This window comes from Mastigoproctus giganteus, chromosome 11 (genome assembly GCF_048544385.1).
Source record: "Mastigoproctus giganteus isolate SK-2022 chromosome 11, ASM4854438v1, whole genome shotgun sequence".
Classification (NCBI taxonomy): domain Eukaryota; kingdom Metazoa; phylum Arthropoda; class Arachnida; order Uropygi; family Thelyphonidae; genus Mastigoproctus; species Mastigoproctus giganteus.
In genome coordinates this window covers 64,146,194-64,162,163 of record NC_143585.1, presented here as the reverse complement: position 1 = coordinate 64,162,163, position 15,970 = coordinate 64,146,194, and the positions used below count along the sequence as shown (strand labels likewise).

Sequence of the window (15,970 nt, the reverse complement as noted above, 5' to 3'; positions counted from 1 at the left end):
AGGACACTACTGACACTATGCTACTGCAACGGGATCTGGAAAGGTTGAGCAGATGGGCTGAGAGGTGGCAGAAGTTTAACATTGACAAATGTAAAGTACTACATATGGGAAACAGCAACCCCAGAGCAACGTATCAACTCTGTGGTACTACACTGACAGTGGTAGAGAATGAAAGGGACCTGGGGGTGGTTGTGCAGGCAGATATGAAGTTCTCTGAGCAGTGCAAACGGGCTGCAAGAGTAGCTCATGGTGTGTTGTCAATGATATATAGGAATTTTTCTAGCAGGGATAAGGAGGTGATTATTCCCTTGTATAAGGCAATGGTCAGGCCACACCTTGAGTACTGTATACAGGTCTGGAGGCCTCATTTCAAGAAGGATGTAGAGATGCTGGAACGAGTACAGAGAAGGGCAACAAGATTAGTGAATGGAACAAAGGGGTGCTCTTACGAAGAAAGGCTTAAGTTTTGCAAATTACAGTGTCTGGGGACTAGGCACCAGCAAGGGGATCTGATAGAGGTGTATAAAGCCTTGAATGGTTTGAGCATGCTCAATGCTGATGGGATTCTTCCTCTTGCTCAGAATAATCACCTGAGAGGGATAAATTCAAATTGAGAAAAAACAGATGTAGGATAGACGTGCGGAAATTTGCCTGTAGCCAGCGGGTGGTTGGTTGGTGGAATAGATTTCCATCCCTTGTCGTGGAAGTTGATAGCCTAAATAAGTTTAAGGCTCAGCTGGACAGGTATTTCGAATGAACAGAGGGGTGAAGTGGAAGTGGTTATTTTTTATTTATTATTATTATTTATTTATTTATTTTTTTTTTTTGCTGATGCTGCATAAGCTTTCTTTCTTGCATCAAATGCCTCTACTGATGCTAATTATCTTTGCTTACTTTCGTGTGCTTTCTGTCACTCACCGAACCCATACCTTCAATATTGTACTTTATTGCAAAGCATTGGAGCTTTCCTTTGGCCTTGCGAATATCAGAAACAGTTTGCTTTTTAACTCCATATTGCTCATAAAGACTGGCCATCGAGGCATCACTCAAGCTTTTGACCGACACTCAAATGCAGATCCTTTCTTTTAACACTTGTCTGTTTTGAAGCCTTTGCTGGTCACAAAAACGATTTGAAATAATACTAACAATGGATAAATGTTGATACAAAGTGCACTGTCCTCATGCTCACAGCCAGACACAACAAAAACAGTATTGCTGCTGTGCATGCTAACTGGCAGACATCCCATGAATTACAGTTTGGTGTCTGGAAAATGGTGGTATAGTGGAATTTTGATTATCCTGAATTTTGTCCAGAAAATCCGAAATCTGGGAAATTGAAGTTCCTCGAAATCGAGGGGAAACTGTACTTCTAAGCTAGTTACATAAGATTCTCTTATGTATCTACTTCTGCTTAAAACTGTTAGTGTTCATTAAAAAATTATAGCATATTTTAATCAGGGTAATCGTTTATGGTCACCCTGTATGTTAATGACATTGACACAACAAGAATAGCAGGCATGATGGCAAGTTGACTGATGATAAAGTTCCAGCACATTGGAGATGTGAAAATGTGGAGATGTACAAAAGTGACTCCAAGAGTAAAATGGGTCATTACAGACATCTAAGTTTGTTCTGTGGCAGAAAAAATTATTGTATCCATGATTAAGTATGTACTGCAATATCATATGGGCAAAAATGGAATTATTCCAGATGCACAGCATGGGTTTGTTGAAAGGAAAATCCTGTCTAACTAATCTGATCTAACTATATCTTACTAAGATAATTAGATGCAGTCACATCACATGCTGCCCCTGGTATGGGTACTGTATGTTTATGACTCTTGTGTCATTTTATAATAGTTCCGCATTTCTTGTTAATATTTTTCATTTTTTTTTTTACCAGCCTCTCATTATATGGATTCACATTTTCATGTTGTATATCTTTATATACCATCATCATTGTAATACAAATCTGTAATATCCGGTGGAAATTTTATGATGCTAGAAGGATTAGAAGGTCTGCTATATCTAAAAGGATTGATTTTATTATACTATAAATATATAATATCATTTGTAGGACTGATCTGTACTATGACTGGAAGGTTGATACTCCTTCTAGACTATCAGCCTTCCAGTCACTATTTCCATGTTATTATTTCCTGTTAGATCTTTAGCCTTAGCTACAGTACGTCCTCTTCTAACTCTTGCTTGATACCATCACTCTACCTGCCTCTTGGTCTGCTTCTAGTCCAATCACCATTTATTTCGGTTTCAAAAGGTTTGCATAAACTAACCGAAAAGAGAATCTTTACCTAGTTACATGATTGACATACACAAGAGGAGCATAAATTTGATAAGGTATAATTGTGGAATAGATGACCAAAAATTTTCCTTTGTCAAAGAGTGATTGCCCATTAGTATAAACTCCCACATTATGATGTGTAGGAAAGAAAGTTTATCTAAATTTAATGAGTGATTCAGTAAATACTTGGAAAAATAGGTAACTGAAGTGAGGAAGGTGACATCAGTTCCTTTTTTTGTTGTTGCAACATTAAGCTGCTTCCCTGCATCAATACCAAGTACTTTGACTAGTAATTAATACTAATACTTAATACTTTTGCAATTAAGGAATTTTGGATAAAAATTCATAAAATTACAAAATAGGGTTCTTTCCTGATTATTCCAGGATTCTCAACTGTGTTTAAAAAAAAAGAATGGATGGGTGGGAGCAGAAAATTTTGTTCTCTAGTTGACTGTTAATTTTTCTGGCTGGGAGCTGTCATCTCCATATGGAATTCTGCTACTTCATTTTTTATGGTAAAAAAGTAGTGGTAGAAAACATACCATTAACTACTTAAAATATATATATATATGTATATATATATATTAATCCCCATCAGGTTGCTGTTTGCATCTTGATTTCTTTTAACCATCTGGTTCTGGATCACACAGCTAATTATAGAGGATGATAACACACACACACACACACACACACACACACACACACACACACACACACACACACACACACACACACGTGCGAACTCTTTTGCCCATATGATACATCCAGTAAGAATTAATAATCCCTAACTGGTTTGTTAGCATGTGACAACCAGACTTTTGATTAATTTCTATTGTTATCTGCATTCAGTCTCCAAATATAGAAGAAAAGCTCTACAGTAATTTGGCTAAAACATCTAGTTCTCTCTTTGTATATAACCTCTGGGTGTGGAATAAATTTACTTTCTCAACTTGGAATTATTCTGTAATGATGTTAATTAAATAAGCCTCACTTTGCTTAGCAAATTTTAGAACAAGGGTGAAAATCCTGTCCTGCTGTTTCAGTTATGTACCCATTTAAATAAAACAACATATTAAGAAAATATTTTCTTAAAACTTAAGGAATATTTAAATGTATTATGTTTTAAATTATTGATTTTAACACATTCGCTGTATAAATAAGCTGTGGTTAGTTAACCATTCATTCAACAGCCATTAGAATATTATGAAATACAAGAGAGAGCAGAAATCAGAATGATTAATTTTTCTTGTTATATCATGCTAATTACTATTTATATCACATTATTGAACAGTGGTTGGTGCCCTTTCAAAAGCTGAGTGCCAGATGCATTCTAATATAGGTTCACATATACCAGTTAGAAATTTTTGAAATAAAAAGGTATACAGAGTACCTACTGTTTTACAAAAATAAGTACACATAAAGTTAAGTGAAGTTTTTCAAAATGCATTTAAGAAGCTTCACTTAGAACAGCCATACCTGTCTATCTTTGTAACAAAATATCCAACAGAACTATATTGGGATAATGGGATGAAATCATCTCATATGTTACCTTTTTTCATGAGTTCTATGGGGTTGGTAATTTTGTATTGTTCTTGAATGAACTTTTATTTATCTCAAAAAATTTCCTACCTTTGAATATTACATTATTCAACAAAATAACTGTGAACTAAAGGTTTATCTTGTTCTTTTATTGCCTTGAGCTTTAACACTATTCTTTCTGTAAAAGCTTAACTTATCAGTTGTCATTATGCTATAATCACTGAATGTATATTGCTGCAAATTTTTGAATATAGATATGTTTTAGTTTTATTAGCTTTAAGTAACAATAATAAGTAAATAAATTTTCTGTTTTTACTCCGGGACGACCACACCGGTCAGAGGAGTTTTCAAGGTAGACAGAATACAAGAAGCAGCACCATATTCAGCAGTCACGAGCTTGAACCCGGGTCACTCAAAGCACGTGTACTTATGCACCCACATACCTGACCACTCGGCTACGGCAGCCTTGTGAAAAGAGTATAAACAGTCTCACACATTCTTCGTGATGTTGATAATTGAAATACATTCACTGTATGTAACTAGTAGAGGCACTGCAAAAGACAGGAGAGAAAAATAATGAAGTAGATTTGAAAAAAGATGTATACAAAGAATTTAAGAATTTAAATTCTTTGTATACATCTAGAATTTAAGATTACATGTTGCTTAAGATTTCATCTGCTAACAAATTTAAGTTTGTTAAATTTGTTAGCAGATGAAAACTAAAAGTATAAATGTTCTATTGGAAAGAAACATCCAAAGATTTTAGCTGCTACAAGTTAAAAATGAAATACTGCAATAAACAAGGAAGGAACTGAACCTTTTTTTTAAAAAGGCTTATGGGCAGGTTAGCCCTTTAGATCCTGAATTAAGATTTTTTTTTTAAATCATAACTCAGGATCTGAATGTTTAAAACTATTAAAAACATTTTATCATAGTAATGAATGGGCCTGGTGTACTGGGGTCCATGGTTGAGAGAACAAATATAGATTATAACCCAGTTTAATGTAAAATATACTAATAAGTAACAGGCAGTAGCTTTTGAGACTAACGAGTCTCTTTATCAACTGAAATACAAATACAACGGATAAGTGCAATGAGCTGAGTGAGGCACGTTATTCATGTGTTATTATTGTTGCATGGACATGCGCTGTTTTTACTCCACTGATCATCTAGCATTAAAACGGTTGTCTCTAGGATCAGGTGTAGATGTATGCCTTTGTGGCGGTTTATTGCCTTTGGATTGTTTGATATGTTAAGTGACTCTAGCCATAGGCGGTGGCGAAAGTGTCGTGAGTGGTCTACTATTTCAAAGTCACGTTTGGGATCAAGATCGTGGTTGGTGGCCCAAAAATGTTCCGCGACTATGGACTGGTCAGTTTTGGCAAGCCAGATTGCTCTGTCATGTTCCATAAGGCAATCTTGGAGACATCTTGATGTTTCGCCTATGTAGCAGCTGTCACAGTCTCTACAGGTGATGCGATATACTACATTGCTGCGTAAGAGAGGTGTGACAGGGGTCTTCACACTGGAGACAAGTGAATGTAGGTTCCTGCAGGGTAACTGCACGCATTTGATGTTGTAATTTCTAAGAATCTTCAAGATCCGTCCTGACACGCCTGGATAATAGGGAATGTAGGCGGACGGTATACCGTCTCCTGAAATGGATCTCGTTGGCAGTTTCTTCGGGAAGGTTGGTAATACTGGCTTCTATACCCATAGCTTGCTGTGTGAATGGAGGTTTGGATGGTATGACAGCGAATTTCATGCCGTTGGATAAGACATTCACCTGTTCAATGGATAGTTGTTTGCTGCTTAGGTTCAAGACGAAGGAAGTTGCATCACTTGAACGTGTGCTCGCCTTCAAGGAGTTAGCTTCTATGCTTAAGTTTATGAATTTGCGCTGTTGGGTCTATGGGTATAGAAGCCAGTATTACCAACCTTCCCAAAGAAACTGCCAACGAGATCCGTTTCAGGACTGCCGCAATCCTCCACAGCACTCAGAAAACTTACTCAAACCTTAACATCGCCAACATGCCGTCCTATCATCTATAAGAAAAGACAACTCCATTGTCGTACTTCTTGCTGATAAAGGGTGCTGGACCGTTGTATTAGACCGATCAACCTACCGAGAGAAAGCCCTGGCCCTACTACTAGACCCACACGTATTTGAACCTCTATCTGATCCACCCATTAAGGTCTTGAAACATCTAGAGACACATGTTGATAAACTCGTCCACACATGGTTTAAAGATAAGAAGATCTCGACTACAACTCGGCGTCTTCTACTTGCTACTGGCTGCCAACTACCGCAATTCTATGGATTGCCAAAGATCCACAAACCGGGTATTCCCCTCAGACCTATAGTGTCGTGCTGCAGTGTCCCAACGTATGAACTGTCCAAGCATATCGCGCGCCTCCTCTCACCTCTTGTAGGAAATACCTCACACACCGTTAAAAATAAGAGTGAATTCATCCACCTCATTAAGGACCTTTCAATCCCTGACAACACCGTCATGGCATCATTTGATGTGATTTCTTTATTCACTTCAATTCCCGTCCAACAGGCCGTGCACTGCGCCAGAAGGCTCCTCGAGAACGACTTAAGCCTCCAATCCAGGACATCACTATCCACTGATGACATCTGTACCGCCCTCAACCTGTGCTTAACAAGCAGCATCTTCACTTTTGAGGATTCAGTCTACCAGCAGGTACATGGCACTGCTATGGGTGCCCGTTAGTTCCATAGTAGCCAACATCGCCATGGAAGATCTGGAGGAGCAGATACACCTGAACCCACCTACACCTATTACAACATGGTGCAGATATGTTGACGATATTTTTACTGTAATACCACGTGGCTCTGAAACAGCACTACTGGAATACCTCAACTCCCTATCTAATTTCATCAAGTTTACTATAGAGTTAGAGGTCAACGATATGCTCCCGTTCCTGGATGTCTTAGTGCATCGCGTAGACCCACATCTAGAGACTTCAGTATACCGCAAACCCATGTGGTGTGGACAATTCACCAACTACAGATCCGGCCACGCACCAAGTCATCTCAATAGCACTGCCCGTACCCTATTCTCCAGGGCTTGGAGCCATTCCAGCACTGATGCAATTAGGCATAACGAGATCTCCTGTGTGAAGGCGGACCTAACCAAATGTAGTTACCCATCCCATGTGCTAAGCAGGTGCCTATTATAGGCACAAGAACTCACATCCCACCCAAGACGGTATACCGTCCGATTCCCTATTATCCAGGCGTGTCAGGACGGATCTTGAAGATTCTTAGAAATTACAACATCAAATGCGTGCAGTTACCCTGCAGGAACCTACGATCACTTGTCTCCAGTGTGAAGACCCCTGTCACACCTCTCTTATGCAGCAATGTAGTATATCGCATCACCTGTAGAGACTGTGACAGCTGCTACATAGGAGAAACATCAAGACGTCTCCAAGATCGCCTTATGGAACATGACAGAGCAATCTGGCTTGCCGAAACTGACCAGTCCGCAGTCGCGGAACATTTTTGGGCCACCAACCACGATCTTAATCCCAAACGTGACTTTGAAATAGTAGACCACTCACGACACTTTCGCCACTGCCTATGGCTAGAGACACTTAACATATCAAACAATCCAAAGGCAATAAACCGCCACAAAGGCATACGTCTACACCCCATCCTAGAGACAACCGTTTTAATGCTAGATGATCAGTGGAGTAAAAACAGCGTACGTCCGTGCAACAACAATAACACATGAATAACGTGCCTCACTCAGCTCATTGTACTTATCCGTTGTATTTGTATTTGAATTTCAGTTGATAAAGAGACTCGTTAGTCTCGAAAGCTACTGCCTGTTACTTATTAGTATATTTTACATTAAACTGGGTTATAATCTATATTTGTTCTCTCATTTTATCATAATCAGCAGAGTTTCTCTTAATAAAAATAAGACATCATCGAGAAATTGTCAAACCAACAAGCTTTGATTGAAAACTTAATTAGTACTTGAGGTTCCTACAGGGCATTGCATACCATCTTCTCAAAAAATACTGATGGCCGATATGCATAACATACAATTTTAATTTTTGTAATTATTGTTACTTGACAGTGATGAAGCTTTGGATCAGATATGATGTTATTCATCATATCTTGGAGTCATTTACATGTAGAAAAACTTTGAACAGGTACACTTTGAATGTGACCATATCTGGATCTTTCTGGAGGCACAAAATTTGCACCTCACTCTGTTATCCAGAATCTCAGGCCAGTGAGCACCTCTATTTTGCAGCCTAGTATCACTGGATAGGGAAAACTTGGTCTTTTAGATTCTTTTAACCTGCCTAAGATTCTTTTAGCTTGCCTCTTTTCTTAGATTGAACTTTTACTTTTGTTAGTAATATAACAAAAGCAATCTAAAAATTTAACATGGAAATTTTCCAATACATCTCACAAAATATGACATACATTAACAAGAGCCATTTTGAGCATTGCAAGAAACAGGCAGTGTAACCACTTTTTATATTTGTGATCTGGGTCATAAAAAAGATCACCATATATATCCCCTTTGTAAACTCCTCCTTTGTATAAACTTTGTATATTATACAAGTATATACTAGGCACCTTCATAGCCAGGTGGGCAGGAGCATCAGTGCGTAGCACACGCTTCTTGATTAGACCGGGGTTCGAGCCCGTGACCACCAAATACGGAGGATGTGGAAAGGTCAGGGAATGACCACCGCATATCCCCAGAGCAATATGGCCTTAGTTGCTAATGCTACTAAAAACCAAATAACAACACAACAACAAGTATATACTGTACTTGTTATTGTAGTACAAGATAGTGTTTATCTTTACTACAGTAGAAGCTTCGGCTTCTAAGTTAAAGTTATCTTTCTATGCTTCTGTTTATGGATCCGAATGTTTAGAACTGTTAAAAACGTTTTATCATAATCAGCAGAGTTTCTCTTAATAAAAATAAGACATCATTGAGAAATTGTCAAAACAACAAGCTTTGACTGAAAACTTAATTAGTACTTGAGGTTCCTACAGGGCATTGCATACCATCTTCTCAAAAAATACTGAAGGCTGATATGCATAACATACAATTCTAATTTTTGTAATTCCTGTTACTTGACAGTGATGAAGCTTTGGATCAGATATGATGTTATTCATTATATCTTGGAGTCATTTACATGTAGAAAAACTTTGAACAGGTACACTTTAAATGTGACCATAATTCTGTGTGATAATTGTGTTCCATGTTAATTAGACAGCAGGTAAACACAGTAATCCTTTCCAAAAGAAATACTTTGATCTGGAACTGTGTAATCAAATTCTCCATGTTTTAATTATTTATCTTTACAAAGTGCAAGTAATTCAGAAATTCAAAGAACAAATCTGAGTAAGTAGTCATTTGTAATGAAAAATGTGGTTCTGTTGTCACCATCTATCTTTTCTACCAGTTCTTGTGAAAATTCAATGTGTGCTTTTCTTCAGCTATGTCTTTATCAGTAATAAATATCCATTTAATGTAAGGTTGTGCAATGAATTTTGTGTTCCTAATGAGCCACTGGTACCTGAAATTGAAAAACTCTGTGTGTAGGAAACTGGCTTCATCATCAGAACTCTATCTTTAAGTGGTCTATCCATATCAGATGGGATGTCATCCAACAGCAAATAGATATCTTCTTTATGTAGACACTGACTTGACATTATCATTTTACCAGAATACTAAGAAAAATAAATAAGTTGTTCATTTACCTGCTTGCTTACATGCAATTTTTCTTCCAAGTTGCCAACAGTATTTATTTTCCATGTAATAGTTGAAATGAACAGCTATGAAGAAACTACCCTGGAAAGTAGAATATTGAATCATGTCATCTGCCACATCTTCACTTATCAGTGAAGATGTGGGCAGATGACACTGTAAATGGTACTAATGGATGCCGCAAGGAGGTACATTGTTTAGGGCTATCCTCACAGTTTGATTATTTGGTGTTGAAGGTACCATAGGATACAGAGAGTTAATAAAATGATTTTTACTTCACTAACAAAGGGTGAAAAATTTACTTTCTAAATTTTAGACATATTCAAAGTAGGAAAACTTTATTACTTTTTTTTTCATTTTGGATGTTGAAATGGCATCTAAAGTAATAAATGGGAGAAAATATAAAAATGGCCATAGAACTTTGCACTTACCTGAAATGTTCCAAACTTTGATTTCAGTTGTAAAGAAGGTTTATATGTACAGATTGCAAAGTGATATATCAAGATATCAGTAGTATTACATATCTTATAATTAATTAGGTAGCCATTGATTTGATAATATGACCTTGGTTATATTGTTAATGTCAAAATACAGTAAACTCCCATTATAATGCTTTTGAAGGGACTGGCCAAAAGAGCACTATAAATGGAAAAGCATTATAAGTGAGAGCCCCCTTCCCTTCTTCACAGTGTTGATCATGGGACTGAAAGAAAAGAGCACTTAAAAGTAGAATAGCACTCCAAGTAAGAGTGTTATAATGGGAGTTTACTGTAATTCATTCAAGGTCTTTAGATACCAATTGTCTTTATAGCTTGTGATTTAAATTTGAACTGTACAAACTTTTTATGAAAATACACCAACAAGGTTTGTTCTTTAGCTGTTGTTTTTTTTTTCTATTTCTTAACAAGCTCTTACATTACGTAGAAATCAATACATATTTTACGAAGATAACAGAACACCTGTGTTATATTAAGTAGAAAATTGCATGATGAAACAGAACATGGGAACAGACAAATAAATACCTTTTCTTGATTCTTTAAGTTAAAGGGGTTCAAGGGATTGGTCCACAATTAAAAAATTTTATTTACACTGCAAATGTCAGTTTTATTCTGTTGCCAAAGACAGACCTAGAGAGGTGACAAATAAAAATCTGTTATTTAGAATTAGTATTTTTGTTACCAAAATAATATCATAAGAGTATCTTATTTTATTATTTTCATTCTTCTGAGTTGTTACTCTTATCTATATTAATTAAATCTGAAATTTGTGTTTCAAGAACAGTAAACTTTAGCATTATATGATATTAATTTTTATTAGAAATGCTGAAAGATCTCAGAGATGCCAGTTGGATTTATGTGTAGTAGTTTTCAGAGCAGCAGACCCTGCAACTGGCCAAGTGGGAATCTTGATAAAACATAGTAAAAGACAAGTACGAGGTTTTGTAGGTTGCCATGCTATGTTAGAACCTGGTATTTATATTCTTGTCTGTCTTGCCTTTAACCATTGGCATACCAGTAAGTTTCATATTAGTATAATTGTTTTCTTACTTTTTAAGCTATGAGTAATTAACATCTTTAGAGTGTTTTATTTTTAATATCTCTTATCTTGAACTATATGCCTTCTATATTAAATTACCAAGTACCTTCCAGTGGGTAATACAATTCTATTATAAACTGAAACGTTGAAAATGTTGAGAGTACAATGTAATCAGATACTCAGACTTAAAAAAATTTCTAAATACAGTGTAGGGATTTTTTTATTTTTTTTAATATTGGAAAAGCACTGAAACATTCTCCAAGAATAATAAAATATCAGGTGATACTAAATAAAAAATTAAAATAATGCCACTTCCTTGAGAGTGTGTGGGAGAATTTTATTCCTTAGACATTTAAAACAGTGTCAGTATTGTTATCATGAATGCTTTTTAGAAATATTAGTGAATTGAAGAACTGTTGATTTTCGACATGGTATCATCATCATCATCATCAGCCATTTTCAATCCACTGCAGGATGAAGGCCTCTCCAGCAACTTTCCAGTTCCTTCTGTTTTGAGCACTGGCCATCCATTTACTACCCAAAAACTCATGAATTTCATCTATCCATCTCCGCCTTTGTCTTCCAGGATTTCTTCTAGCCCCTCCTGGGTACCATTCTGTTATTTTCTTAGTCCATCTGTCATCATGTCTTCGAGCTATGTGTCCTGCCCAAGACTATTTTAGTTCTTTAGTTTTGATAAGAATGTCCTTTACTTGAGTTTGATGCCTAATCCATGTGTTTCTCTTCTTATCTAACAGTCTGATTCCCAATATAATTCGTTCCATTCTTCGCTGTGTAGTTCTCAGCTTCTCTTCCATTCTTTTGGTGAGTGCCCAAGTTTCACTTCCATAAGTCATGGTGGGGAGTATACATTGATTCATTATTTTACATTTCAGACAAACTGGGATATTGCTCTTCAGTATGTGACTATATTTCCTGAATGCTATCCATCCAAAATTTATTCTTCTCTTGACTTCCAGCCATTTATCATTATTACAGCTAATAACTTGTCCCAGATAAGTATATGACTCCACCTTTTCAATTACTGCTCCTTCAATCATTATTTCCCTTTCCGTGGCATACTTGTTCATCATTACTTTTGTTTTAGCCATACTCATCTTTAGTCCAAAATCCTTACTAACTGTGCATAACTGATTAAGATTTTCCTCTAATTCTTTGGGATCGTGGCTTATGACCACAATGTCATCTGCAAATCGTAAATGGTTTAGGTACTCTCCATTCACATTCACTCCTTTCTGCGACCAGTCTAATCTTCTGAAAGCTTCCTCAAGAGCAGCAGTAAACAGCTTCGGAGATATTGTGTCTCCTTGTCGAACTCCTTTCTCGATTTTAAATTTCCTACTGTCTTTGTCTAGTCTAATAAAGGAGGTAGCACTCTCATATATTTTCTTCAAAATCATAATATATAGAGTATCTATGCCTTGTCTTTCCTGTGCCCGAAACATTGCCTTATGCTGTATGGAGTCAAATGCCTTTTCATAATCCACAAATGCCAGGCATAATGGTGTTTTTTATTCATTTGCTTTCTCCATTAGCTGTGATATTACATGAAGGTGATCCATAGTTGAGAATCCTGTCCTAAAGCCAGCTTACTCTTTCGGTTGATTCTCATCAAGTATTCTTTCTAATCTGTTAGTAATGACCCTTGTGAACAACTTGTAGATGTGGGATAGCAAGCTAATTGGTCTGTAATTTCCAATTTCAGATTTATCTCCTTTCTTATGCAGCAAAACTATGATTGCATTATTCCACTGCTTAGGCATCATACCTTTTCTAATGTACTTTGTGAAGAGCCTTGCCAGTTTTTGTGTTATGTCTCTTCCTCCCAATTTTAACAACTCTACAGTAACTTCATCTTCCCCCGGGGCTTTCTGAGTCTTCATTTTCTTCAATGCATGTTCTACCTCATTAGGAAGAATATCGGGTATGTCGTATGTGTTGCTACTTTGCAATCCATCTTCCCCACTGCTGGCATCATTCCCCTGCTCCTTGTATAATTCTCTATAGTAGTCTTCTGCTATTTGAATTATGCCTTCTCTGCTGTTTATAAGTACACCATCGCTATTCCTCAGTTTCAGTATCATTTGTCTTTCTGTATTACTGCTGATTTAAATCCTTTGTTTTCCCTTAATGCTTGTTCTACTTTTGCATAACTAATGGCTTTGCATAACTCAGTATACTCAATTTTCTCCCTGTCAGTGTTTTTCTTGCTCTTCATTTGTCGTCTTCGGTTCATCATGACAAGTGTTTCTTGACTAATTTTTTCTTCTTTGGATTTCTGTTTCTCTATAGGTTTCTTGGGCTTTATCACTTTCAGAAAGTTGTAATATTCCTCGTTGGTATCTTGGTCCTGAGCAGTCTGCAGAAGCTCAAACTTGTTCTTAAGTTCCAGTACATACTGCTTTTTCTCCTCCTCTGTTATCTCAAAGACCTTTGTATTATTTACTCGAGTCAGTTTTTTCCTTTCCTTTCCTACATTTATATCAAGTGTACATCTTACCATTCTGTGATCACTTCCAACATTTACCTTATTCAGGACGGTAACATGGTATAATTTCCATAAACTCTGGTGACTTTTCTTAAATATCCATTGACGATTCACCACTTTTCACCAAAAATTTTATCACAATTCTTTGCTCTAAATTGCGTTCCATTTTTCACATAACATGGAACTGAAACACATCTTTACACGAACCAACTTGTACAATGACTGAAATGACTGACATGTTTACCTTTGCATGCAGATAGAGGTGAGTTCAGGCTACACAGCGGGAGGACGTAAAATTTACAATGTGGCCACTTTGACGGAAACAAAATTATTCTCGAAACTTTATTGTCACACCTTGTGTGTGTATATATATATATAGATGAAAAACTAAATGAAAAATTAAAACAAAGAACTATAAATGTAGGATAAAGCCTGATATAGTGGTAAGAAGCACATGGAAGTAAAAATAGCAAATATTATGTGGCAGATGTATAAATTACCGAGACAACAGTAAAAGAAAAATGAGGAGAAATTAAGTAGAAAGTGTAAATAAGACAGTGAAATGGATAATTAAAACAAAAGAAAATATAGACTGAGTAGCTATAAAAGCAAACTTACATAATATGGCATGAACGAACCAAAAGCAGTGGGTAAGAGAAATTAAACTAATTACCGAGGATTGTGCAATATATGACAATTAGTAAAAAAATCAGAGCTACAGGGCTCAATAACTTCCACGATTTTAGTATATTAAAAAGTAAGATATTACCTCAATCTTTATCATGGAATGCTTCCAGTCAATTCTCTCTCATATGTGACGAATAAAATAAGATGAAAAAATTTGAAAAAAAACGAATTAATGAATTCCTACACTCATAGAGATACGACCAAATCCGATGCGCAATGGAACCGAAAGCCGAGAGCCCCAATCTGATCCCGAAACACATCAAACTACCGCAGCAAGACCATGAGTGCAAGAAGACATGTCATAATAAATAGTTTAAACTGGTTCCGATAATAAATAAGGAAGGGAAATAGCTGTGCATTTTGTTTAATTTGAATATTCATCCAAATCGTAACTTTTAATCCGTTTAATTTTAAATAGTTTTTAATCTTTTTAATTGTGATTTTAATAGTGTTTTTAACCAGTGATTTTAATTATTTATTATCGGAACCAGTTTTAACTATTTATTATGACACAATGTCTTCTCGCATTCATGGTCTTGCTGCGGTGGTTTGATGTGTTTCGGGATCGGGCTGGGGGCTCTCGGCTTTCGGTTCTGTTCCGCATCAGATTTGGTTGTATCTCTATGAATGTAGGAATTCATTAATTCGTTTTTTTTTTTTTTTTTTTTTCAATTTTTTCATCTTATTTTATTCGTCACATAAAAGAGAATTGACTGGAAGCATTCCACGAAAAAGATTGAGGTAATCTCTTACTTTTTAATATATGACAATATAATTGTTTGTATAAGTATTTGTTTATTTCTACTTTTTTTTTTTTTTTTTTATGAAAACCCCAAACATGGGAGGTATTAGATCCTATAGTACTTAGTACCATGCTTGGGTTGGAGGTTGAGAAGACGAAAAAAGATATTTGTTGACATTAGACTTGAACTTCTGTAGACTGTAATTTTCAGGAAACACGTATGAAGGAAGGCTGTTCCAGAAAATGATAGTTGAATGAATAAATGAGGATGATGAAAAATTGGTTCTGTGAGTTTGAAGTTGGACATTAATGGATGTTGGCTGGTGCCAGCATGTGTTCAGACTGTTTTGAAAGAGAGAGCGGGAATTATAGAAGCCAATTCAGAAGAACAGTGCCCATGGAAGTATCTGTAGAAAAGGTATGCAGCAGAAACAGTATGCCAATACAACGAGTGGAGCGAGAGAATCTGTTAGAGAGGAGTCATTAGCCGAGTGGGTAAAGTACCTGCCCGGCAACCCAAAGGTCACGGGTTCGATTCCCGCCTCAGGCTTGGATCAAAGTACTGCAAAAACCTTGGGAGGTGCAATATGGCCACAGAAGCCGATGCGCCAACAACTACCAAATCAAAAAAAAAAAAAAAAAAAGGAGTCATTAATTAACCTAACTGCCCTCTTCTGAATGGAATCTAGAAGCCTGAGAGAGAGGTTTTGGGGGCACTGCCCCAGAGGTACGAACAATATTCCATGGTACAGCGGATTTGCAATTTGTACAGAATGAACAGATGTTTGGAAGAAAAGTAGTGCCAAAAGCAAAAGAGAAAACCAAGTTTTTTAGATGCAGAGGAAGCAATATTTGTAATATGCTTGTGCCAAGAGAGATTAG

At 36.4% G+C, this 15,970-nt stretch overlaps 1 protein-coding gene across 1 annotated transcript in view; it reads left to right on the top strand.

The window, feature by feature from the left end:
- Nucleotides 1–15,970, top strand: part of LOC150078068 (calpain-15-like) — a 190,113-nt gene that overhangs the window by 155,163 nt on the left and 18,980 nt on the right. The window contains exon 13 of the mRNA XM_090384450.1: nt 10,932–11,128. Coding sequence (XP_090240576.1) covers nt 10,932–11,128 — 197 coding nt within the window. The remainder of the gene's footprint in view (nt 1–10,931; nt 11,129–15,970) is intronic.